At 66.1% G+C, this 23378-nt stretch overlaps 4 protein-coding genes across 11 annotated transcripts; 2 read left to right on the plus strand and 2 right to left on the minus strand.

The window, feature by feature from the left end:
* Positions 1 to 169: 169 nt before the first annotated feature.
* On the minus strand, positions 170 to 4469 carry TACO1 (translational activator of cytochrome c oxidase I). 2 transcript variants are annotated; one of them, XM_074814002.1, is made up of 7 exons: positions 4183 to 4469; positions 3161 to 3357; positions 2097 to 2296; positions 1428 to 1534; positions 1204 to 1337; positions 942 to 1125; positions 170 to 497 (listed from the first exon to the last, which is right to left on the minus strand). In XM_074814002.1, exons 1-7 carry the CDS (start codon positions 4435 to 4437, stop codon positions 297 to 299), a joined length of 1278 nt encoding a protein of 425 aa, XP_074670103.1. In that variant the 5' UTR covers positions 4438 to 4469; the 3' UTR covers positions 170 to 296. The 2 variants fall into 2 exon arrangements, with proteins under 2 accessions (XP_074670103.1, XP_074670104.1); XM_074814003.1 differs by lacking the exon at positions 4183 to 4469 and having other exon boundaries at positions 3181 to 3222.
* On the plus strand, positions 4410 to 12376 carry LOC141919009 (integrin alpha-X-like). Of its 3 annotated transcripts, none has more exons than XM_074813991.1 (30): positions 4410 to 4497; positions 4624 to 4741; positions 4826 to 4929; positions 5018 to 5082; positions 5426 to 5540; positions 5626 to 5756; positions 5986 to 6131; positions 6223 to 6376; positions 6759 to 6909; positions 6991 to 7064; positions 7177 to 7306; positions 7611 to 7759; positions 7844 to 7984; positions 8061 to 8267; positions 8476 to 8606; positions 8693 to 8850; positions 9137 to 9291; positions 9387 to 9518; positions 9745 to 9818; positions 9907 to 10048; positions 10284 to 10391; positions 10498 to 10577; positions 10646 to 10723; positions 10931 to 11012; positions 11098 to 11205; positions 11343 to 11426; positions 11506 to 11619; positions 11700 to 11792; positions 11926 to 12036; positions 12142 to 12376. In XM_074813991.1, exons 1-30 carry the CDS (start codon positions 4461 to 4463, stop codon positions 12223 to 12225), a joined length of 3456 nt encoding a protein of 1151 aa, XP_074670092.1. In that variant the 5' UTR covers positions 4410 to 4460; the 3' UTR covers positions 12226 to 12376. The 3 variants fall into 3 exon arrangements, with proteins under 3 accessions (XP_074670092.1, XP_074670093.1, XP_074670094.1); XM_074813992.1 differs by having other exon boundaries at positions 11346 to 11426; XM_074813993.1 differs by lacking the exons at positions 10931 to 11012; positions 11343 to 11426; positions 11506 to 11619; ... (1 more) ...; positions 11926 to 12036; positions 12142 to 12376.
* A 194-nt stretch (positions 12377 to 12570) lies between these two features.
* Positions 12571 to 13927, plus strand: COX6A2 (cytochrome c oxidase subunit 6A2). Its single transcript, XM_074814011.1, has 3 exons — positions 12571 to 12720; positions 13522 to 13664; positions 13802 to 13927. The coding sequence occupies exons 1-3, from the start codon at positions 12648 to 12650 to the stop codon at positions 13880 to 13882; spliced, it is 297 nt and encodes a 98-aa protein (XP_074670112.1). The 5' UTR covers positions 12571 to 12647; the 3' UTR covers positions 13883 to 13927.
* A 76-nt stretch (positions 13928 to 14003) lies between these two features.
* LOC141919007 (integrin alpha-M-like) lies at positions 14004 to 21985 on the minus strand. Of its 5 annotated transcripts, none has more exons than XM_074813988.1 (30): positions 21941 to 21985; positions 21606 to 21708; positions 21412 to 21515; positions 21232 to 21296; positions 20719 to 20821; positions 20455 to 20585; positions 20209 to 20360; positions 19958 to 20111; positions 19444 to 19594; positions 19289 to 19362; positions 19047 to 19176; positions 18594 to 18742; positions 18369 to 18509; positions 18086 to 18292; positions 17747 to 17877; positions 17503 to 17660; positions 17062 to 17216; positions 16835 to 16966; positions 16535 to 16608; positions 16305 to 16446; positions 15962 to 16069; positions 15776 to 15855; positions 15630 to 15707; positions 15341 to 15422; positions 15148 to 15255; positions 14927 to 15010; positions 14734 to 14847; positions 14561 to 14653; positions 14316 to 14426; positions 14004 to 14210 (listed from the first exon to the last, which is right to left on the minus strand). In XM_074813988.1, exons 1-30 carry the CDS (start codon positions 21975 to 21977, stop codon positions 14127 to 14129), a joined length of 3435 nt encoding a protein of 1144 aa, XP_074670089.1. In that variant the 5' UTR covers positions 21978 to 21985; the 3' UTR covers positions 14004 to 14126. The 5 variants fall into 5 exon arrangements, with proteins under 5 accessions (XP_074670089.1, XP_074670088.1, XP_074670087.1 ...); XM_074813987.1 differs by having other exon boundaries at positions 14927 to 15007; positions 20719 to 20857; XM_074813986.1 differs by having other exon boundaries at positions 20719 to 20857.
* Positions 21986 to 23378: the final 1393 nt, after the last annotated feature.

Genomic DNA, 23378 nt, shown 5'->3' on the forward strand with positions numbered 1-23378 from the left:
TTTGTTGGGGGGGGGCGCACCACCTGGATATGGGGCTGGGACCTCCCCCCAGTCACCTGGGCTCTCCCAGCCCTCCCCTTGGCCACGCCCCTCTGCCTGGAGGGGGTGGGGCCAGAGAAGGGGTGGGCAGGGCCATGCTAATGAAGCTCATGGGGGTGGTGGTCACCTGTGGAGGTGGGACCATGGTCAACACATGGTCAAAGCACGTTTTATTGTCATCACGGGGATGGGGACAAGATACGGGGAGGGGGACGCGACCCCCAATTGTTGGGGTCACGCTCCCCTCCCCCCGTCTCCTATTGGATGTTGTGGTAGAGGTGGATGACGTCAGGGCAGTCGCTGAGGGCCTGGAGGAGCCGTTCCACTTGCTCCCGTGTCCCCTCCGGCAGCGCCACCCGGTCCCGGGGCAAGTACTCGATGGCGGCTGAGAGCGGGCGCAGCCCCGAAGCCTCCAGACGCTCCTGCACGGTCCGCAGGGCGGAGGTCTCGCAGATGAACTGTGGGGAGTGGTCAACAGCGGTTGGGGATGGTCAAGGAACGGCCAAGGGCGGTCGGGGACAGTCCGTGGCCAGCCAGTGGCGGTTTGGGATGGTCAAGGAACAGCCACGGGAGGTGGGGGACGGTCAAGGAATGGCCATGGGCGGTCAACAGCATCCAAGGGCAGTCAGGGATGGCCAAGGGGCGGTTGGGGACAGTCAAAAGTGCTGGGGACAACCAGTGGTGGTCAGGGATGGTCCTCAGTGGGGAAGGAATGGCCAGGAGCTGTCAGGAAGCAACCGAGAGCGGTTGGGGACAACCAGCGGTGATCCAGGATGGTCCTGGATGGTCAGAAATGGCCAACAGTGGCCAGGGAACGGCCAAGGGCAGTCAGGGCACCAAGAGGACCACCCCGTCTGCTCTGACAACAGCCAAACCCCGCACGCGCTGCCCTCCTCACCCACCTTCAGTGTCGGCTCCTCTTCCTCCTCCTCGTCCTCATCCAGACAGACGTCCTGGGCCCCGGCCTCCAGCGCTGCCTCCAGCGCCGCCTCCAGAGAGACGGGGTGGCCCTGAAGGTCCCGTGGCCCCACGCGCACCACCCCCTTCTGCTCGAAGCTGTGTCGTGCCCCCTCGGCCATCGTTCCCCTGCGGGCACCCGCAGCCGGCTCAGCCCCGGACGCCTGAGTCGCCGGCCCCAGGCGCCTGGGTCCCGCTCAGACTGACCCGTGGCGGGTGAGGATGAGCCGGACATCGTGCTGGCTCCGCCGGGGGTTGTCGGTGAGGACCTCCAGGAGAAGAGCTGAGCCACCGGGGCCACGGGCTTCGTAGAGCAGCCGGGACGCTGCTGCTGATCTCTCCTGGGGCAGGGGAGGGCTCAGGGATCCCCCTCAACTTGGAGGGCTCGATCCTCACGTGTCACCCACCCCCCAGAATCTCCCGGGACCTACCGCGCCGTGGATGGCCGCCTCGATGGAGGCCTTGGGCATGTTCTTTGCCCGGCACTGCTCCACCACGTTGGCCAACTGGGCATTGAGCGCTGGGTCCGGGCCCCCCTCTGTGGGGAGAGGGGGTGGGCTGGTATTGGCGGGGGGGTGGCTGGGGAGACCCTCCCCAAATCCCCCAGGATCTGAGGGGGGGGTGTCTGTGGGACAGGGAGATCCTGGGGGAGCTGGGAGGGTGTGTGGGGTGGAAGGACATTTAGGATCCTGGAGGACCCCAAGAGAACCTGGGGGGATCTGTGGGGTAGAGAGATCCTGGGGGAGATCTGTGGGGGCTGAGGGACCTCTAGGATCCTGGGGGAGGGGATCTGCAGGAGCATCAGGGATGAGACACCCCCCCCAAGGATCCAGAGTGGGGGAGATCTGAGAAGACCTGCTGGGATCCCAGCAGACGCGGAGGACCTGATGGGGTCCCACCAGCCCCAGAGGACGCTACGGGGTCCCCCCAGCCCTAGAGGATCTGATGGGGTCCCCCCAGCCCCAGAGGACCCGACGGGACCCCCCAGCCCCAGAGACCCGACGGGACCCCCCAGCCCCAGAGAGGACCCGACGGGGTCCCCCCACCCTCGGGCCCGCCGAGGGGGATCTGGGTGGGGAGGGGCGCCGGGGGGTCCCTACCGCGGGCAGCGGTTCGCAGCATCATGCCGAGGCGCTGGAAGAGGCGGCTGCGGGCGGCGTCGCGCGGGCCCTTGACGTTCTTCACCTTGGACCAGCGGTTGTGGCCGGCCCAGGACCGCGGCCCAACGTGCAGGGGGCGGCCGGCGGCCACCAACCGGGGCCAGCGGGCCAGCGCCAGGGCCCCCAGCGCTGCCATGGTGCTGGGGGGGGGCGGGGGGAGGTGGGACCCAGGCGGCCGGGGACACCCGTGCCCTCCCCGTCCGCCGCAAGAGCCGCTGGGTAACAGCGACACCCCCCCGCGGGGGGACGGGGTGACGTCGGGCTTTGGTTTGCATAATCCCAGCCCCTTCCCTCGGGGCGGGGCGGGGAGGGAGGCGTGACCGGTGGGAGGGTACTGGGAGGCACTGGAGGGGACTGGGCGTGGCCAGAGGGCCCTATAGCGCTTGTAGGGCGGCCCTATAGACCCTCTGGGGGCGTGGAGGGGCTGCACAGACCCTATAGCGCTTGTAGGGCGGCCCTATAGACCCTCTGGGGGCGTGGAGGGGCTGCACAGACCCTATAGCGCTTGTAGGGCGGCCCTATAGACCCTCTGGGGGCGTGGAGGGGCTGCACAGACCCTATAGCGCTTGTAGGGCGGCCCTATAGACCCTCTGGGGGCGTGGAGGGGCTGCACAGACCCTATAGCGCTTGTAGGGCGGCCCTATAGACCCTCTGGGGGCGTGGAGGGGCTGCACAGACCCTATAGCGCTTGTAGGGCGGCCCTATAGACCCTCTGGGGGCGTGGAGGGGCTGCACAGACCCTATAGCGCTTGTAGGGCGGCCCTATAGACCATATAACCATCATCATGGTGGCACCCTCGGACACGGTGATGTCCCCGTGGTGCTGAACGGTTGGTGGCCACCGTTGTGGTGTCACCCTGGGATGTGGCCACGTCCCTGTGGTGCCAGATGGCTCATGGCCACCATCCCACACTGACCCTTGCAGATGTGGCCATGTCCTGCCCCCCTTCCCCTCTCCAGTGCTTGACCCAACCCCATCACGCAAATGCTGTCCCCAAACTCACCCCATGACACCCCGTGTCACCTCAAGGGATTCATCTTGCCACGGTCCCCAGCACCTCCATGTCTTCTTCAGGAAGCCTCCTCTCCACCACGTGTGGGTCACCCATGAAGGACCCAGATGGGGCCAACGGAGGAAGACCCAGAAAAGCCCCAAAAGGTGGGGCAGCCATGGCACAGCTGATTGGTTACTCAGCGCTGACTGAAGGGTGGGGAGGGATGTTGGCCACCGGCTATGGGTCACCAGGGGGTTTTGGGTGGGTGTCAAGGCAGAGGGTTGAGAAACGCCTGTGGGAAGACGGAGTGAGCGGTTGTCTGGTGGCTGTGAGTCACCAAGCGGTGGTTCCTCCAAAGCAGCATCTGGTGACAGCCTGCCCTGTGCCTTGTCCCCACCCACCGGTGACCCTTGGTGGACCAGAGGGCTGGAGGTGCCCCATGGGGGGGACTGCTGGCTGCGGTCTGTGAGGAGGGGGAGAAAGGGATGGATGAAGGGAGGGAGATGTGGAGATGTTTTGGGGTGAGTGGATGGGCATATAGATGGAGATGGTGTGGGTGGGTGGATGGAGACGTTTGGTGATGGATGGATGGATGGATGGATGGATGGATGGATGGACGGATGGATGGACGGATGGACGGATGGATGGATGGATGGAGATGTTTGAGCACCAACAGATGCACAGGCAGAGAAGTTTGGAGGTGGACGGATGGACAGACGGACATCCCTGCCTGACTCATCCCACCCTGCCCCCCTGCCCACCCCCACAGTCCAGGGAAGCGCTGTCACCACAGGAAGGTGGTTGTGGGGCCCAGATGGCGTCTCCTTCCGGGGTGGGGGACAGACTGGTGTCCCTGTCGGGGACAGGGATGGGAAGTTGACGTCACGTTGTAGCCACCACCATTGTGCAAGGGGCCAGTGGCAGCTGGTAGGGTTGTGAAAGCAGGTGGGGGCGGGAACAACATGCCAAAATGGGGGTGACCCTCAGCCAGCCCACCCCAGCACCAGGTGACCCCCACCCTGTGGCTGTACCCTGTCCAGCTGTGCACCGTCCGGCTGTACCCCGTCCAGCTGTGCGCTGTGCGGCTGTGCCCCACCTATCTTTCCTCTCCCATCCTTTCTCCTCCTTTGCCCTTTCCTCTCCCATTTCACGATCTCTCCCTTTCTCCTCCCATTTTTTATCTTTTTCCTCCCAAATTCCTGTCGCGCTCCCCCACTCCCCCCACCCGCTTCCTTCCCCTCCCGCCCCACACCCCCAACTTCTGCTTTGGCCCCCGCTCCCGTCATCCCCTCCCGGCTCCTGACGCGACATGGAGACCTGGGCTCTGCTCGTCTGCCTGGGGGCAGGTGGGTACCCGGACACCTGGGCCCCCCCCGGGGGGGTGTGGGGTGGCACCCAGATGCCCGGGTCCCCCCCCCGGGGGGGTGTGGGGTGGCACCCGGCTGCCTGGGTCCACTCTGCCCCTCCCGCAGCGCTGACCTCCACCTGCGCGTCTCGGGTGGACGTAGAGACCGTGATGGTCTTTCACGGTGACGCCAGGGGGGCTTTCGGGCAGACCGTGGCCCAATTCGGCACCATCGACGACGGCGGGTAAGGTGGGGAGGGGCACACCCCAGGGTTGGGGAGGGGGACCCCCCAAAACCTCCCCCCACTCCCTTTCCCCCACGCGGACAGGGTCCTTGTGGGTGCCCCTTTGCAACACGGCGCCGTCAACAAGATGGGGATGATTTACCTGTGCCGGCACCGCTCGGGGAAGTGCCAGGAGGTCCCCGTCACCGGTAAGCTCCCCCCCTGCCCCGCCCCCGCCCAAACCAACCCCCTGGGTCCCTGAGGAGGAGGAGGATGGTCTCGCCTATCTCTCCCTAGAACCCCCGGGGGCCGTCAACACATCCCTGGGGTTAGCGCTGGCTGTTGGGGGCACCAGGGCCCTGGTGAGTATGGTGGGGGGCTTGGGTGAGGGTTGGGGGGGTGGTGGGGTTTGCCCTGAAATTGGGCTGATCTAGGCAATGGGGGGGATTGCACCTTGAAATCGGCTGGTCCGGGGTGAAATCATGGAGATTGTGCCCAAATTTGAGCATTCTGGGGGGACGTCAAGGAGGTTGCTCCCCAAAATTGGCTCGTCTGGGTGATATCAAGGAAATGGCACCCAAAATTGGTCTTTCTGGGGTGAGATCAAGGGGATTGCCCCCCCAAAATGTGGCCACCCCTGGTGGTTTCCTGGGTATGGCCTTCCATCCTGGGCTCTGCTGATTTTGGGGTCCACCCCCAACCCAGGCGTGTGGCCCCACGGTGCCCCAAACCTGCGGGGAGAACGTCCACCTCAAAGGCTTCTGCGTCCTCCTCGACACCGACCTCCAGCAGCTCCAGCGCCTCCCAGTTGTCCAACAAGGTATGGGGGTCACCAGCGGAGGGGTGTGCTGGGGACATCCTGGCCCAGTCGACCGTGAGGACATCTCCGCGCCCCCGCCCCCCAGAGTGTCCCAAGAGGTCCTCGGATGTGCTGCTCCTCATCGACGGCTCAGGCAGCATCGAGCGCCAGGACTTCTTGACGATGAAGACCTTCATCGCGGAGGTGATGAAGCGCTTCAAGGGCACTGACACGCAGGTACCACCAGCCCAGGCACCAGCAGTGACCCCCCCAATGGCTGTTGGCGGAGGGGTGTCGTTTCAGGGGGTTGTCTCTGTTGACTTTGCATGTGGCTTCTTGCAATGGGTGATGTTTTGGGCTGCTCTTCCCTCTTGGCAGCAGGGTGGCATTTTGGGTGGCTGCTGCTGCAGCAGTTGTGTCCCCACATTGTCCCACCCCTGCCACCACCCCCCCCCCCCCCCCCCAGTTTGCTCTCACCCAGTTCTCCGATGTCGTCTTGAACCACTTTGACTTCAACACCTTCCGGAGGTCCCGTAACCCCATCGCGCTGCTGAATCAGGTGCAGCAGATCCGGCGCTCCACCCACACTGCCACCGCCATCTGGAAAGTCTTGTGAGTCCCATCTCCAGCCACCTCAACCACCTGTGACCCCCCTCCAGCCTGCCACGGGGTTAAGAGCGACCCTCATGCTTCCCCGACGCAGGACGGAGATGTTCGTCCCCAGCAAAGGGGCTCGAGAAGATGTCAACAAGATCCTCATTGTGATCACGGATGGGAGGAAGTACGACGACAAACTGGAGTACTCACAAGTCATCCCTTTGGCCATCAAAATGGGGGTCACCCGCTACGCCATTGGGGTGAGGGACCTGCATGTCCAGAGCCATCCACCCCCAAGCAACTATCCATCCCAAACTCATCTGTCCATCCGGCCGGCCGTCTGCAAATGCCTCCATCCATTCAACTATTCCTTTTTAAACGTGGCCGTCCATCTCCTAACATCCCCAGACATCCATCCATCTACAAGCACCTCTGTCCATCTCCAGACATCTCCAGATGTGGCCACCCATCCACCCATGCCCAGACATCTCCATCCATCCACCCATGCATCCAGCTCCAACCATCTCCATCCATTCTATTCATCTCCGTTCACCCCTCCCTCTCCAAACACCCATCCTCCATCCTTCCTTCCCTCCCCAAACCTCTCTGTCCCTCCATCTGTCCCTCCTGCTCCAACCACAGGTGGGCAGCGCCTTTGTGGACCCAGATGCTGAAGAAGAGCTCCGCACCATCGCCTCCAAACCCAGCAAGGACCACGTCTTCCAGGTGGACAACTTTGACGCCTTGCAGGGCATCCAGAACCAGCTGCAGGAGAAGATCTTTGCCATCGAGGGTACCGAGGACCTGGGGAGCGGCTGGAGGGCGGCCAAGGGGGGGCAGTTGATGGCCCCCGCTCACCCCTGCCTTCCCCCAGGCACCCAGTCTGCCCACAGCAGCTCCTTCCAGCTGGAGATGGCCCAGGAGGGCTTCAGTGCCCTGCTCACCCCGGTAAGTGTCCCCTGGCCACCCCAGACCATCCCCATGCCCATGGGGTGTCCCTGTGGCAGGACTGACTCCTCCCCCCCCACCACTGTTCCCCTCCCTGGCTTTACTGGCGCAGGAGGGGCCCGTACTGGGAGCAGTGGGTGCCTATGACTGGTCTGGAGGGGTCTTTGTCTACGACAGAGATGGGGAGACCACCTTCGTCAACGTGTCCCGAGACGCCGGGGACATGAATGACGCCTACTTGGGTAAGGGCTGCCCGGGACGGGGATGGACGGGTCCCCGCCAGGGTCCCGGGGATGGTGGTGTCCCCCGTGAGGGACCTGGGGATGGTGGTGTCCTCTGGAGAGGGACACGTCAGCACCCTCAGAGGGGTCGTGGGGAGGTCCTGGGGACATCAGCGTCCCCACAAGCTTCCTGGGGACGTTGGTGCTGGACGAGGTCCTGGAGATGCTGGTGCCCCCAAGAGGTCCTGGGGACATCAACATCCCCGCACGGCTCTGGGGCTGCTGGCACCCCCGGGAGGGTCCCCGCTGATCCCGCTGTGACCAGGCTACGCCGCCGAGTCCCTGTCCCTGTCGGGCAGCCGAGCGTTGGCGCTGGGGGCCCCCCGCTACCGCCACGTTGGCCGCCTCCTCCTCTTCCGCCTCCGTGGCCCCCAGGATGCCTGGCAGCTCGTGGCCGATGCCACGGGGCCGCAGGTAAGGGTGGGGCCGTGGGGAGGGACCGAGGGGTGCCAGGGACGGGGATCCCCCAGCCAGCCCCATGGCCGCTTCTCCCCACAGGTGGGCTCCTACTTCGGGGCGTCCCTGTGCGCCCTGGACCTCAACGGGGACGGCTCAGCGGACTTGGTGCTGGTGGGGGCCCCCATGTTCTACGGGGCCGGCAGCGGGGGCCGTGTGGCCGTTTGCACCCTGAGGCCAAAGGTAAGGGCCCCCCAACCCCACCCGTCCTCGGCCCGCGGCAGGCAGAGGGGGGCACCCAGAGCCTCGTCCCCCCCAGGGCGGACAGCTGCCGTGCCAGCAGACACTGCAGGGACAGCCCGGCCACCCCTTGGGGCGCTTTGGGGCCAGCCTGGCGCGCCTGGGGGACATCGACGGGGACCGGTGGCCCGAAGTGGCCGTGGGGGCCCCGCTGGAGGACGAGGAGCGGGGGGCCGTCTACATCTTCCGTGGGAAGCGGGGTGGCATCACCTCCCAGTACAGCCAGGTGAGACCCCCGCCCACCCCTGGTCCTGGGGGCGAGGGTGTCCCGGGTCACGGCTGCTGCTGGGTGACAGGGAGGTCCCTGGTGCTGGGGACACCCTGGCTGCTGGAGATGTCCGGGCTGCTCCAGCCCCTGAAGGCGTCCCAGGTGCTGGGAACATCTTGGGCGCCAGGGATGTCTCACCTGCCCTCGGCGCTCCTGTCTCCCCCAGCGCATCTCGGGTGCCCGGTTCTCCAGCGGGCCACGCTATTTTGGCCAGGCCATCAGCAGTGGCCGGGACCTGACAGGGGACAGGCTGCCGGACGTGGCCGTGGGTGCCCAGGGACAGGTCCTGCTGCTCAGGTGCGCCTTGGGGACCCACCTGGGACCTGCCATGGCTTGGAGGATGCCGTGGCCACTACCAAGCCCTCTCCGGTTGTCACCGCCAGGTCCCAGCCGCTGCTCAAGGTTCGTGTGACGGTGGCTTTCCAGCCCCAGGAGATCCCCGCGGCCGCCTTTGACTGTCAGGAGGAGGAAGTGCCCAAGGGGGAAGTGGCCAGGGCTCAGATCTGCTTCCTCAGCACCAAGAAAACCTCTGATAACTTCGGTGAGACCTCCCGGAAGTCTGTCTGGTCACCCAAAGCCCCTCCAGATGTCTCCCCAGCCCCCCAAATCTCCATCTGGCTTCCCAGACCCGCTCCAGATGTCCCCAAGATCCCCAACCCCCTCCGGATGTCCCCGAATCCCCCAGAAATTGACGTGGCCTCCTAAACCACCTCCCGATGACCTCAAGGCCCTCCCAAGTCCATCTGGCTCTCCATCTCTTCCTTTCCCGCCATCCTGGGGGCTGCTGGAGACCCTGAGCACCCACCTTCCCCTCCCTTTCCTCACAGGCACCCAACTCTCCACCACCCTCCGGTACCAGGCGGCCCTGGACCCCGGGCGGACAGTGGTCCGGGCTGTCTTTGGCGGCAGCGCCGCCGTCCGCAACGGGACCCTCCAACTGGGTGTTGGAAAGAGGTGCGAGGACTTCGCCATCACCTTCACGGTGGGTGTTGGGAAAGGCCCCGGCGGGGTGGTCTGGGGGTGGCCCACCCCACAGCACCAGCCTGGGGCACACGGTCGTCTCTCTGTGCTGGGCAGGAGTGCCCGCAGGACACGCTGACCCCCCTGTTGCTGCGCCTCACCTACGACGCCACGGGGAACCCCATCCAGGTGGCCGGGGGCCTGCGGCCAGCCCTGAGTGAGGACTCGGAGATGGTGGCCGTGGGCACGGTAGGGGCTGAGGAGTGGTGGAGGGCTGGAGGGAGGGGTGGGATGGACGGAAGGAGGGATGGGAGGGAGCGAGGAGAGAGGGATGGAGAGATGGAAGGACAGACACATGGACAGAAGGGAGGAAGGACAGAAGGACGGAGGGACAAGTGGATAGAGGGGTGCGAGGCAGGAAGGACACAAGGACGGATGAAGGACAGACGGTTGGACAGACAAAGTGTCTCCTCAGCTACCTTTTGAGAAGGACTGTGGCACGGACAACATCTGCATCGATGACCTCCAGATGTCCTTCAACTTCTCGGGGTAGGTCCTCCCATTCCTCATGTCACGGGGACCCACACGGATGCCGGGGTCACCCCCACCTCCCTCCACCCCACTCTGTGCCCCCCAGGCTGGAAACCATCGTGGTAGGGATGACCAGCGTGGTGGATGTCACCGTCACCCTCCACAACCGCGGGGAGGACTCGTACGGGACCACCGTCCAGCTGCAGCATCCCGAGGCCCTCTCCTACCGCAAAGCCGTCGTGCTCCAGGTACCCCGACCCCCACCACCCCCCGCCAAAATCCTTCAGAGTCTCCAAGACCCCCCAGAAGTCCCAAAGACCATCCAGAAGTCCCAAAGCCTCCTAGACCCCCTCCGAGACGTCCTCAAGCCCACCCAGGGGCATTTCTGGCCTCCGGCCCTCCCCCAGACATCCCCTGACCCCCCCTCCCCGGTTGTCTTGCCCACGCCCATCCCCACCCCTGATGCCCCCGGGCCATTCTCAGTCCTCCAGGAGGTCCATGTCCCTGCGCTGCAACTCGGAGCCGGCGGAGGGAGCGTGGCGCAGGACCCTCTGCCTCGTCAACCACCCCATCTTCCGCCCCGGCACCGAGGTAGGGGGGTCCCTGGTGTCCCTGTGTCCCCCGAGCCCCCTCGGGCTCTTGGGGACGTCGCCATAAGGTGGGCTGGGGGGTGACGCCTGGGCGTCCCGTCCCGCAGGTCGTGTTCACCGTCACCCTGGACGTGCCCCATGACGCGGAGCTGGGGAGCGTGTTGGAGGTGGTGGCCAATGCCAGCAGGTGAGGGGCAGGGGCACGGGGGGGTGCGGGGGGGGGGAGGTGACCCGCGTGACACCCCTCTGCCGCAGTGCCAACGGGGCGCCGGGCAGCCAGGCGCAGCGCGCCGAGATCCCGGTGAAGTACGACGTCTTCCTCGTCCTCACCAGGTAGGGGATGCTGCTCCCCCGGGCCACCCGCCACCCCACCTGCCCCCGTCCCCATGTTCCCAAGGTGCCACCAGCCCCCATCCCTCGTCCCCAGGGTGCCCTCCCGTGCCCACAGTCCCCAAGCTCCCTGGTCCCCGATGTGCCCCTCCACGGGTCCCCAGTGTGTCCCCCCCGCACCCCCACCCCGTCCCCTCTTGTCCCCACCAGCGCTCCGGACTCCACCACCTACGTCAACGTCTCGACCCGCGCGGGGGCCCCCACCAGCGCCCCCGTCACCCACCACTACGAGGTGAGGGGGGTGGGCGCGATCCCAGACGCCTGGGTCCCCCGTCCCGCCGGGGGTCCCGTCCCCACCGTGCCCCTCCCCGTGGCAGGTGAAGAACTTGGGCCAGCGCGGCCTCCCCATCAACGTCACCTTCCTGGTCCCCACGGCCCTGGGGGGGACCCCGCTGTGGGACAAGGTGGAGGTGACCCCCGACCAGGTAGTGCCTCCCCCGCCCCGCTGCCCCCAACGGGGGTAACCCCCGTCACCTGCTCCCCCCCAAGCGGGGGGTGACCCCAGGGCGGGGGCAGCCCGGAAAGGGGCTCCCACAGCCGGGGTCCCCCCGCCTGCCCCCAGCAGGAGCTGGCGCGGTGCCGCGTCGTGGCCGAGCACCCGGGGGTCCCCCACGACCCCCAGCGGCTGCGGGAGCGCCCGCTGCTGGTGAGTGCCGCCCCCCGGGTGTGGGGCAGGGGGTGCCCCCAGCCCCCCGTCACCCCCCGACCCTCTCCCCCCACCCCAGGACTGCGCCGCGGCCGCCTGCCGGGAGCTGCAGTGCCGGGTCCAGGAGCTGGAGCCCCGCCGGGCCCTGGGCTTCAGCCTCGCGGGGAGCCTGGCCCTGGGCTGGCTGGCGCCGGTAAGGGGGCGGCCGGGGAGGGGGGGCCCGCGGCGACCCGCTGTGCCCCACGGCTGCCCCCCATCTCTCCCCCGCCCCAGACCCGGCAGCCCAAGGTGGTGGTGGTGAGCTCGGCCCGGCTCCTCTACGACGGGGGGCGCTACTGGAACACCCGGGGGGTGACCCAGCTCCAGGTGCGCCCGGGCACGGGGGCCGGGGGGGCACTGGGGGGGGGGGGGGGGGCCCGGCACGGAGTGCATTGGGGGGGCGCTGGGGGGGGCCCGGACGCCCGGGTGTCTCCGCCAGCTCCCTCCGCCCCCCCCGCAGGTGCAGACGGAGGTGGAGCGCCTGGAGACCCCCAACCCGCTGCCCCTCATCCTGGGGGGCACCGTGGGGGGGCTCGTCCTGCTGGGCTTGGTGGCTCTGGTGCTCTACAAGGTGAGGGGGGGGCCTGGGGCAGCCCCGCCCACAGGGGTGGGGATGGGCTCTCCTCACCCCCCTCCCCAGGCTCACGCACCCCCCCTTTTGCATCCCCCCCCCCAGGTTGGCTTCTTCAAGCGCCACTACAAGGAGCTCATGGAGAGCGACGGGACCCCCACGGCCCCCCTGGGCGAGCCCCAGGGGTGAGGCGGCCCCCGGACACCTGGGTCCCCCCTGGGGGGAGGTGGGGCTGTGAGGGTGGGAAAACGGGGTGCCCAGACACCTGGGTCCTCACACATTTCAGTGCCAGGTCACTCCGCCATTTTACAGCTCCCAATAAAGCCGCTTGGATGCTGGACCCCCTCCGTCTCGGCCTGAAGTTGGGGGTCCCCCGCTGGATTCCTGGGTCCCCTGGGGAGCTCTGTGACCCTCTCGTCCTTCCCAAGGACCCAGACGTCCAGGGCCCCCCCTTTTTCGTCAACTCGCCCTTCGCCTGGGTCTATATTTAACCCTGGTCTATATTTAACACGTGCACCGAGCTGGGGCCGGGCCTCAGCCCATTGGCCAGGCTGGGGGGGTGCTGTGGGGTCGGGGTGACCACGGAGGGTCAGTCGCCCTTCGCCACCAACATGCTCACTTGGGGGGCTGCCCCACGGCGGGCCCTGGCCTCCTCCGCAGGGACCCACACCGGTGCAGCTGGAGGTCCGGGGGGACGTTTGTACGGGGGGATCACGTGTGGGGCAGTTTTGGGGTGTATCAGGATGGTTTTGGGGTGGCTTTGGCTCTGTGGCAGGTGGGTTTTGGGGTGGTTTTGCACAATATTAGGGTGTATCTGGTGGATTTGGGGTGATTTTGGGTGAAATTGAGGTGTATTGTGTGGTTTTGTGGTGTTTGGGGCAATACCGGGGTGTATCTGGTGGTACTGGGGTTCTTTTGGGTGTTTTTTGAGCTCTATCTGGTGGTTTTGGGTGATATTGGGGTGTACTGAGTGGTTTTGGGGTGTTTCAGGTGGTGTTGGGACTGTGTCAGGTGGTTTTGGGTGTCTGGAAGTTTTAGGGGTATGGGGGGGATGTATTGGCTGATTTTGGGGTGCATGGGGGGACTTTTGGTGTTTTGGGGCCACGTTAAGGTGGAACTGGGCTATACTGGGTGGATATGGGGAGTTTTGGGGCTGTTTTGGACTGTGTCGTGGAGGTTTAGGGTGTATCGGCTATTTTAGGGTGCTGCAGGATGTGTTCAGGGGTTGCAGGCTGTTTTAGGGCTCTACCGGGTGTTTTGGGATCGTTTTGGGGTGATATCGGTGTATTTGGGGGTGTTTGGAGGGGGTGATGGTGCATCGGGGGGTTTTGGGGTGGTTTGGGGTGTTATCAGGTGATGCGGACGCAGGCGTGTCCGGGGTGTTTTGGGGTGCGCTGGGTGACACCTCGGGGTCTACCGGGACCTTTGGGAGGGGGGTGTGGAGAGGGTTTGGGGTGCCCCAGCCCCACGGCACCTGTGGGGCAGGTCGAACGTGGCGGGCGCTGTCGTTCCTGGTGGCGCTGCCGGCGGTGGGGGTCTGCATGCTCAACGTCTGGCTGGAGAAGCGCTGGCACCCCCACGCGCCCCCCGAGTTCGTGCCCTACCACCACCTCCGCATCCGCACCAAGGTACGGGGCGGGTGGCCTGACGCCGAGGTAGATGGGCCCTGGGGGAGGGGGGGGGACGGGACAGGCCTGACGCCGGGGTAGATGGGCCCATGGGCTGATGGCGCTTGACCCCTGTCTCTCTCTCTCTCTCCTCACAGCCGTTCCCATGGGGTGACGGGAACCACACGCTCTTCCACAACCCTCACACCAACCCCCTGCCCACAGGCTACGAGAAATAGGGCCCCCCCCCGGGCCCCCCAACAGCAATAAATGCCCTGAACTGACCCCGTCTGCTTCCTCCAGCCCAGCCCCACGGCAGACCCAGGCGACGGCCCCATAGCAGACACCGAGACACGGGGGTTCCACCACTTGGGGTTTAATTTGGGGGAGCCCCAGAGTGAACCGAGGCGTCCGGGCACCCCGTTTTCCCACCCTCACAGCCCCACCTCCCCCCAGGGGGGACCCAGGTGTCCGGGGGCCGCCTCACCCCTGGGGCTCGCCCAGGGGGGCCGTGGGGGTCCCGTCGCTCTCCATGAGCTCCTTGTAGTGGCGCTTGAAGAAGCCAACCTGGGGGGGGGGATGCAAAAGGGGGGGTGCGTGAGCCTGGGGAGGGGGGTGAGGAGAGCCCATCCCCACCCCTGTGGGCGGGGCTGCCCCAGGCCCCCCCCTCACCTTGTAGAGCACCAGAGCCACCAAGCCCAGCAGGACGAGCCCCCCCACGGTGCCCCCCAGGATGAGGGGCAGCGGGTTGGGGGTCTCCAGGCGCTCCACCTCCGTCTGCACCTGCGGGGGGGGCGGAGGGAGCTGGCGGAGACACCCGGGCGTCCGGGCCCCCCCCAGCGCCCCCCCAATGCACTCCGTGCCGGGCCCCCCCCCCCCCCCCCCAGTGCCCCCCCGGCCCCCGTGCCCGGGCGCACCTGGAGCTGGGTCACCCCCCGGGTGTTCCAGTAGCGCCCCCCGTCGTAGAGGAGCCGGGCCGAGCTCACCACCACCACCTTGGGCTGCCGGGTCTGGGGCGGGGGAGAGATGGGGGGCAGCCGTGGGGCACAGCGGGTCGCCGCGGGCCCCCCCTCCCCGGCCGCCCCCTTACCGGCGCCAGCCAGCCCAGGGCCAGGCTCCCCGCGAGGCTGAAGCCCAGGGCCCGGCGGGGCTCCAGCTCCTGGACCCGGCACTGCAGCTCCCGGCAGGCGGCCGCGGCGCAGTCCTGGGGTGGGGGGAGAGGGTCGGGGGGTGACGGGGGGCTGGGGGCACCCCCTGCCCCACACCCGGGGGGCGGCACTCACCAGCAGCGGGCGCTCCCGCAGCCGCTGGGGGTCGTGGGGGACCCCCGGGTGCTCGGCCACGACGCGGCACCGCGCCAGCTCCTGCTGGGGGCAGGCGGGGGGACCCCGGCTGTGGGAGCCCCTTTCCGGGCTGCCCCCGCCCTGGGGTCACCCCCCGCTTGGGGGGGAGCAGGTGACGGGGGTTACCCCCGTTGGGGGCAGCGGGGCGGGGGAGGCACTACCTGGTCGGGGGTCACCTCCACCTTGTCCCACAGCGGGGTCCCCCCCAGGGCCGTGGGGACCAGGAAGGTGACGTTGATGGGGAGGCCGCGCTGGCCCAAGTTCTTCACCTGCCACGGGGAGGGGCACGGTGGGGACGGGACCCCCGGCGGGACGGGGGACCCAGGCGTCTGGGATCGCGCCCACCCCCCTCACCTCGTAGTGGTGGGTGACGGGGGCGCTGGTGGGGGCCCCCGCGCGGGTCGAGACGTTGACGTAGGTGGTGGAGTCCGGAGCGCTGGTGGGGACAAGAGGGGACGGGGTGGGGGTGCGGGGGGGACACACTGGGGACCCGTGGAGGGGCACATCGGGGACCAGGGAGCTTGGGGACTGTGGGCACGGGAGGGCACCCTGGGGACGAGGGATGGGGGCTGGTGGCACCTTGGGAACATGGGGACGGGGGCAGGTGGGGTGGCGGGTGGCCCGGGGGAGCAGCATCCCCTACCTGGTGAGGACGAGGAAGACGTCGTACTTCACCGGGATCTCGGCGCGCTGCGCCTGGCTGCCCGGCGCCCCGTTGGCACTGCGGCAGAGGGGTGTCACGCGGGTCACCTCCCCCCCCCCGCACCCCCCCGTGCCCCTGCCCCTCACCTGCTGGCATTGGCCACCACCTCCAACACGCTCCCCAGCTCCGCGTCATGGGGCACGTCCAGGGTGACGGTGAACACGACCTGCGGGACGGGACGCCCAGGCGTCACCCCCCAGCCCACCTTATGGCGACGTCCCCAAGAGCCCGAGGGGGCTCGGGGGACACAGGGACACCAGGGACCCCCCTACCTCGGTGCCGGGGCGGAAGATGGGGTGGTTGACGAGGCAGAGGGTCCTGCGCCACGCTCCCTCCGCCGGCTCCGAGTTGCAGCGCAGGGACATGGACCTCCTGGAGGACTGAGAATGGCCCGGGGGCATCAGGGGTGGGGATGGGCGTGGGCAAGACAACCGGGGAGGGGGGGTCAGGGGATGTCTGGGGGAGGGCCGGAGGCCAGAAATGCCTCTGGGTGGGCTTGAGGACGTCTCGGAGGGGGTCTAGGAGGCTTTGGGACTTCTGGATGGTCTTTGGGACTTCTGGGGGGTCTTGGAGACTCTGAAGGATTTTGGCGGGGGGTGGTGGGGGTCGGGGTACCTGGAGCACGACGGCTTTGCGGTAGGAGAGGGCCTCGGGATGCTGCAGCTGGACGGTGGTCCCGTACGAGTCCTCCCCGCGGTTGTGGAGGGTGACGGTGACATCCACCACGCTGGTCATCCCTACCACGATGGTTTCCAGCCTGGGGGGCACAGAGTGGGGTGGAGGGAGGTGGGGGTGACCCCGGCATCCGTGTGGGTCCCCGTGACATGAGGAATGGGAGGACCTACCCCGAGAAGTTGAAGGACATCTGGAGGTCATCGATGCAGATGTTGTCCGTGCCACAGTCCTTCTCAAAAGGTAGCTGAGGAGACACTTTGTCTGTCCAACCGTCTGTCCTTCATCCGTCCTTGTGTCCTTCCTGCCTCGCACCCCTCTATCCACTTGTCCCTCCGTCCTTCTGTCCTTCCTCCCTTCTGTCCATGTGTCTGTCCTTCCATCTCTCCATCCCTCTCTCCTCGCTCCCTCCCATCCCTCCTTCCGTCCATCCCACCCCTCCCTCCAGCCCTCCACCACTCCTCAGCCCCTACCGTGCCCACGGCCACCATCTCCGAGTCCTCACTCAGGGCTGGCCGCAGGCCCCCGGCCACCTGGATGGGGTTCCCCGTGGCGTCGTAGGTGAGGCGCAGCAACAGGGGGGTCAGCGTGTCCTGCGGGCACTCCTGCCCAGCACAGAGAGACGACCGTGTGCCCCAGGCTGGTGCTGTGGGGTGGGCCACCCCCAGACCACCCCGCCGGGGCCTTTCCCAACACCCACCGTGAAGGTGATGGCGAAGTCCTCGCACCTCTTTCCAACACCCAGTTGGAGGGTCCCGTTGCGGACGGCGGCGCTGCCGCCAAAGACAGCCCGGACCACTGTCCGCCCGGGGTCCAGGGCCGCCTGGTACCGGAGGGTGGTGGAGAGTTGGGTGCCTGTGAGGAAAGGGAGGGGAAGGTGGGTGCTCAGGGTCTCCAGCAGCCCCCAGGATGGCGGGAAAGGAAGAGATGGAGAGCCAGATGGACTTGGGAGGGCCTTGAGGTCATCGGGAGGTGGTTTAGGAGGCCACGTCAATTTCTGGGGGATTCGGGGACATCCGGAGGGGGTTGGGGATCTTGGGGACATCTGGAGCGGGTCTGGGAAGCCAGATGGAGATTTGGGGGGCTGGGGAGACATCTGGAGGGGCTTTGGGTGACCAGACAGACTTCCGGGAGGTCTCACCGAAGTTATCAGAGGTTTTCTTGGTGCTGAGGAAGCAGATCTGAGCCCTGGCCACTTCCCCCTTGGGCACTTCCTCCTCCTGACAGTCAAAGGCGGCCGCGGGGATCTCCTGGGGCTGGAAAGCCACCGTCACACGAACCTTGAGCAGCGGCTGGGACCTGGCGGTGACAACCGGAGAGGGCTTGGTAGTGGCCACGGCATCCTCCAAGCCATGGCAGGTCCCAGGTGGGTCCCCAAGGCGCACCTGAGCAGCAGGACCTGTCCCTGGGCACCCACGGCCACGTCCGGCAGCCTGTCCCCTGTCAGGTCCCGGCCACTGCTGATGGCCTGGCCAAAATAGCGTGGCCCGCTGGAGAACCGGGCACCCGAGATGCGCTGGGGGAGACAGGAGCGCCGAGGGCAGGTGAGACATCCCTGGCGCCCAAGATGTTCCCAGCACCTGGGACGCCTTCAGGGGCTGGAGCAGCCCGGACATCTCCAGCAGCCAGGGTGTCCCCAGCACCAGGGACCTCCCTGTCACCCAGCAGCAGCCGTGACCCGGGACACCCTCGCCCCCAGGACCAGGGGTGGGCGGGGGTCTCACCTGGCTGTACTGGGAGGTGATGCCACCCCGCTTCCCACGGAAGATGTAGACGGCCCCCCGCTCCTCGTCCTCCAGCGGGGCCCCCACGGCCACTTCGGGCCACCGGTCCCCGTCGATGTCCCCCAGGCGCGCCAGGCTGGCCCCAAAGCGCCCCAAGGGGTGGCCGGGCTGTCCCTGCAGTGTCTGCTGGCACGGCAGCTGTCCGCCCTGGGGGGGACGAGGCTCTGGGTGCCCCCCTCTGCCTGCCGCGGGCCGAGGACGGGTGGGGTTGGGGGGCCCTTACCTTTGGCCTCAGGGTGCAAACGGCCACACGGCCCCCGCTGCCGGCCCCGTAGAACATGGGGGCCCCCACCAGCACCAAGTCCGCTGAGCCGTCCCCGTTGAGGTCCAGGGCGCACAGGGACGCCCCGAAGTAGGAGCCCACCTGTGGGGAGAAGCGGCCATGGGGCTGGCTGGGGGATCCCCGTCCCTGGCACCCCTCGGTCCCTCCCCACGGCCCCACCCTTACCTGCGGCCCCGTGGCATCGGCCACGAGCTGCCAGGCATCCTGGGGGCCACGGAGGCGGAAGAGGAGGAGGCGGCCAACGTGGCGGTAGCGGGGGGCCCCCAGCGCCAACGCTCGGCTGCCCGACAGGGACAGGGACTCGGCGGCGTAGCCTGGTCACAGCGGGATCAGCGGGGACCCTCCCGGGGGTGCCAGCAGCCCCAGAGCCGTGCGGGGATGTTGATGTCCCCAGGACCTCTTGGGGGCACCAGCATCTCCAGGACCTCGTCCAGCACCAACGTCCCCAGGAAGCTTGTGGGGACGCTGATGTCCCCAGGACCTCCCCACGACCCCTCTGAGGGTGCTGACGTGTCCCTCTCCAGAGGACACCACCATCCCCAGGTCCCTCACGGGGGACACCACCATCCCCGGGACCCTGGCGGGGACCCGTCCATCCCCGTCCCGGGCAGCCCTTACCCAAGTAGGCGTCATTCATGTCCCCGGCGTCTCGGGACACGTTGACGAAGGTGGTCTCCCCATCTCTGTCGTAGACAAAGACCCCTCCAGACCAGTCATAGGCACCCACTGCTCCCAGTACGGGCCCCTCCTGCGCCAGTAAAGCCAGGGAGGGGAACAGTGGTGGGGGGGGAGGAGTCAGTCCTGCCACAGGGACACCCCATGGGCATGGGGATGGTCTGGGGTGGCCAGGGGACACTTACCGGGGTGAGCAGGGCACTGAAGCCCTCCTGGGCCATCTCCAGCTGGAAGGAGCTGCTGTGGGCAGACTGGGTGCCTGGGGGAAGGCAGGGGTGAGCGGGGGCCATCAACTGCCCCCCCTTGGCCGCCCTCCAGCCGCTCCCCAGGTCCTCGGTACCCTCGATGGCAAAGATCTTCTCCTGCAGCTGGTTCTGGATGCCCTGCAAGGCGTCAAAGTTGTCCACCTGGAAGACGTGGTCCTTGCTGGGTTTAGAGGCGATGGTGCGGAGCTCTTCTTCAGCAGCTGGATACTTGAAGGCGCTGCCCACCTGTGGTTGGAGCAGGAGGGACAGATGGAGGGACAGAGAGGTTTGGGGAGGGAAGAAAGGATGGAGGATGGGTGTTTGGAGAGGGAGGGGTGAACGGAGATGAATAGAATGGATGGAGATGGTTGGAGCTGGATGCATGGGTGAATGAATGGATGGGTGGATGGATGGAGATGTTTGGGCATGGATGGATGAAGGGAAGTTTGGACATGTCTCGACATGAACATTTAGTAGATGGCCAGATGTGTTTGAAGATGGACAGATGGATGGAGATGTATGGAGATATGTGGAGGCACGGATGGATGGATGGACGGATGGAGATCTTGGGGATGGATAGATGGATACATTTGGACAGCGCTCACTCACCCCAATGGCATAGCGGATGATCCCCGCGTGCACAGCTTCAGGGATGACATCTTCATAATTCAGCGTGTCCCCAAATTTCTGCCCATCCGTCACCACAATGAGGATCCTGTGGGCACCTTCCCGGGCTCCTTTCCTCAGGGTGAACAGGTCCCTCCTGCCCCAGGGGGTTGGAAGGGATGGCCATCTTGGGATGATGGGGTGGCCCTGAGGTGGGGAGAGGGGGCAGGATGGTTCGGGGCGATGGGACCTACACCACGGTCCGGATAGCACTGGCCGTGCAGGTGGTCTGTCTGCTCTGCGTGATGTGCTGGACCTCCTTCACCCTCTCCGCCGGGGACAATCGGGCAAAGGTGGCAAAGTCAAAATGAAGGGTGGACGTACTGGAGAACTGCATGAGGGCAAACTGGCCGGGGGGCGAAGGGGAGCACATGTGATGGGGCAGGATCAGGCCACCCATGGGTGCCCGGGACCCAGCCCTGGTGGGGGGTGGCACCTACATGGGTGTCAGTGCTCTCAAACCGGCTCATGACCTGGGTGATGAAGGTCTTCATCCTCTCGAAGTCAGAGGCTGCGATGCTGCCTGAACCATCCACGAGGAAGACGATGTCAGAGGCCCCCCTGGGGCAAGCTGGGGAGGAGGGCATAAATGGGGCTTGGCAGAGGGAAAGATGCACAGCTTGACCCTGTGGGCCCCTCTACCCCAGTGTCAGGCTTTCCTTACCCCATAGGGCCCCTCACCCCAGTGTTGGGGCCCCCCATACCTGGCAGGGTGACAGGCAGGTTCTTGCCTGAAGGCAGATGGAAGCAGAGCCCCCGCAGCTCCATGTTCACCCCACAGGCCCTCCATGCTGCAGGGCTGCATGCCTGTGGCCCGAGACAGGGTGACGCCATATTCCCCTCCTCGATAGACCCCAGTATTCTTAAATAGGTCCCAGTAGACCTCAGCAAATCCCAGTAGACCCCAAGAGTCCCCAGGAGCCCCCAGCAGACCCCAGTAGATTTCAGTAGAGCCTAGTAGACCCCAAGAGACCACAGGAGCCCCCAGCAGACCCCAAAAGCCCCCAAGAACCCCCAGGAGAACCCAGTAGATCCCAATAGACCCTAGCAGACACCAGCAGACACCATGAGACCCCAGAAGAGCCCAGGAGACCCCACTGGGCCCCCTCACTGGGGGTGGTGGACCCATGTCCCCAGAGCCCCCCGGTCCCACTGTTGCGTCCCCCACCTGCAACCCTTGCCACCCCACCGACCATCACGACGGGGACGGGACCCACCAGGAACTGGGATCCATGTGCCACCAGGGACAGGCCCAGAGACATGGAGGTCACATCTGGCGGGGCTTTGCGGGGGGAGAGGAACATGATGGGAGACCCAGGCATCTGGTCTTCCCCCTCTCCACCCCAAACCTCTCTGGGGGAACCCAAGCATCTGGAGTGGACACCCCAGCATCCTACCGGTGATGAGGACATCCTGGCAGATCCCAGTCCTGAACCAGCACCGATAGACCCGTCCCGTCTCACCGGCCCCTCCCTGCTCCAGGGGGGCCCCCACCAGCACCCTAGCATGGGGGTACAGGGTGGGGGGTGGTCAGAGGGTGTCCATTGGGGATGAGGGGGCACCGAAGGGTGATTGGGGGGAAGGCACCTACCCGCCATCGACCTGGGCCACACTGTGCCCGAAGGAGCCCCCCGCGCCCCAAAAAACTGTCACTGTCGCCTCATCCAGACTGGAGCTGAGGGTGAGGGGCAGCCCTGCGGGAGGGAGGGGGAGTGGAGGAGGGCACCCAGGCATTGGGGTTCCCCATCATCCCCCCAATCCCCCAACATTTCCTCCCCACAGGGGACCCAGGCATCCGGGGACCCACATCCCCCGTGGGGGCCCCAGGTGTCCGGGGATTCCCATCCCTCCACCCCCAGTCCCCCAGGGAACCCAGGTGTCTGGGGACCCCCCAGGGGACCCAGGCATCCCCCCCCCCACCCTCACCTGTGCAGAGCACCACAAGCAGCATCCATGGGTGCATGGCGGCCGCCTGGGGTGCTGGGAAGGAGAAGTGAGAGAGGCGGGGCTGCGGGGAGGAGGAGGGGGGGGTGGGGATGGATTATAGGGGGGCTGGGGGAGGAAGCACACCTACTATGTGCTGCAGCCAGAAATGGGGATTCTCCCAGCTCAGCTGCTCCCCTAAATGGGGGTTAACCCCAACCAGCTGCACCCTGAAATGGGGGTCACCCCCACTGAAATGCAACCTAAAATGGGGCTATCCCCAACCACCTGCACCCCCAAATGTGGGTGACCCCCAACTCAGCCACCCCCCCTGCCCCAGCAGAGGTCCCTCAGCCCCCCCGCGCTGCACCCGAGCGGCAGGAAGCGGTCGGGGTTATTTACAGCCGGCGCCAAACCCACACGTATGGGGCCCGGACGCCGGGTCCCTGCAGCAGCCCCCCCGGATGTCTGGGTCCGCAGAAGTGCCGGGGCCCTCATGTGAGGTGGGGGCGGCTAGGGGGGGTGTCACACGGGTCAGTCCCGGGGGTTAGGGGTGTCCCATGTGATTGACCCCAAACTGGGGGAAGATTAGCAGAAATTGGGTGAAATTGAACCAAAAGGGAGGAAATTGGCTGAAAAGGAATGAAATTGATCCAAAAAGGGAGGGGAAACAGACCCAAGCCTGCATGAAATATCCCCAAAGTGGGTGAAATTGGCCCCAAAGTGGGTGAACTAGGCCCAAAATTTGGTGATATGACCTCCAGAGTGGGGGGAAAGTAGTCTGTATTTGGTGAAATTGCCCAAAAACTAGGAGAAATTGACATAAAAGGGGGGGAAATTGACCAAAAACTGGGAGAACTGACACCAAAGTGAGTGAAAATAGCCCCAAATTGTATGAAATTGGCCCAAAGTGGGTGAAACTGACCCCAAAAAGAGGCAAAATTGAACCCACATGATTGAAACTGACACAAAAGGGGGTGACATTGGCATGAAAAATGGGAAAAATGGCCCCAGAAGTGTGAAAGTGGCCCAAAACTGTGTGAAATTGACCTAGAGTGGGGGCAAGTGGTGACGCCAAAGGGAGTGAAATTGATGAAGGGGTAAAACTGAGCTGGAAAGGGATGAAACGGACCCAAAAGGGGTGCCTGGAGGCCGGCGTCCCCGGGGAGGTTGGGTTCACCCCACACATTGCGGTTGTGCTGTGGGTGTTTATTGTCCACGTTCAGCCGCGTGCGCCCGGTGCTGCACCCCCCCGAAGTGCCCCATAGATCCTCTCAAACAGCCCCACAGATCATCCCCTACTGCCCCATGGACCCTCCCGACTGCTCCCCAAACAGCCCCACAGCTGCCCCCTGACTTGCCCCAGAGACCTATTTCCGTCCCAACCTGTCCCATAGATCCCTCCGGACCCAAAACCTACCCCACAGACCCAAAATTGCCT

Source organism: Strix aluco, unplaced genomic scaffold (assembly GCF_031877795.1).
Source record: "Strix aluco isolate bStrAlu1 unplaced genomic scaffold, bStrAlu1.hap1 HAP1_SCAFFOLD_113, whole genome shotgun sequence".
In the NCBI taxonomy this organism is placed as follows: domain Eukaryota; kingdom Metazoa; phylum Chordata; class Aves; order Strigiformes; family Strigidae; genus Strix; species Strix aluco.

Coding starts and splice junctions, on each gene's coding strand:
- TACO1 (XM_074814002.1), bottom strand. CDS start 4,437: ATGACGGGAGCGGGGGCCAAAGCAGAAGTTGGGGGTGTGGGGCGGGAG. Junction 1,535..2,096: donor GCTGCGAACCGCTGCCCGCG/GTAGGGACCCCC, acceptor CTCTCCCCACAG/AGGGGGGCCCGGACCCAGCG. Junction 498..941: donor AAGAGGAGCCGACACTGAAG/GTGGGTGAGGAG, acceptor CACTCCCCACAG/TTCATCTGCGAGACCTCCGC.
- LOC141919009 (XM_074813991.1), top strand. CDS start 4,461: ATGGAGACCTGGGCTCTGCTCGTCTGCCTGGGGGCAG. Junction 7,985..8,060: donor TTTGCACCCTGAGGCCAAAG/GTAAGGGCCCCC, acceptor CGTCCCCCCCAG/GGCGGACAGCTGCCGTGCCA. Junction 11,206..11,342: donor TGGAGGTGACCCCCGACCAG/GTAGTGCCTCCC, acceptor GCCTGCCCCCAG/CAGGAGCTGGCGCGGTGCCG.
- COX6A2 (XM_074814011.1), top strand. CDS start 12,648: ATGCTCACTTGGGGGGCTGCCCCACGGCGGGCCCTGGCCTCCTCCGCA. Junction 12,721..13,521: donor CCACACCGGTGCAGCTGGAG/GTCCGGGGGGAC, acceptor CCTGTGGGGCAG/GTCGAACGTGGCGGGCGCTG. Junction 13,665..13,801: donor ACCTCCGCATCCGCACCAAG/GTACGGGGCGGG, acceptor CTCTCCTCACAG/CCGTTCCCATGGGGTGACGG.
- LOC141919007 (XM_074813986.1), bottom strand. CDS start 21,977: ATGCACCCATGGATGCTGCTTGTGGTGCTCTGCACAG. Junction 19,363..19,443: donor GAAGATCTTTGCCATCGAGG/GTACCGAGGACC, acceptor GCCTTCCCCCAG/GCACCCAGTCTGCCCACAGC. Junction 15,423..15,629: donor GTCTTCCTCGTCCTCACCAG/GTAGGGGATGCT, acceptor TGTCCCCACCAG/CGCTCCGGACTCCACCACCT.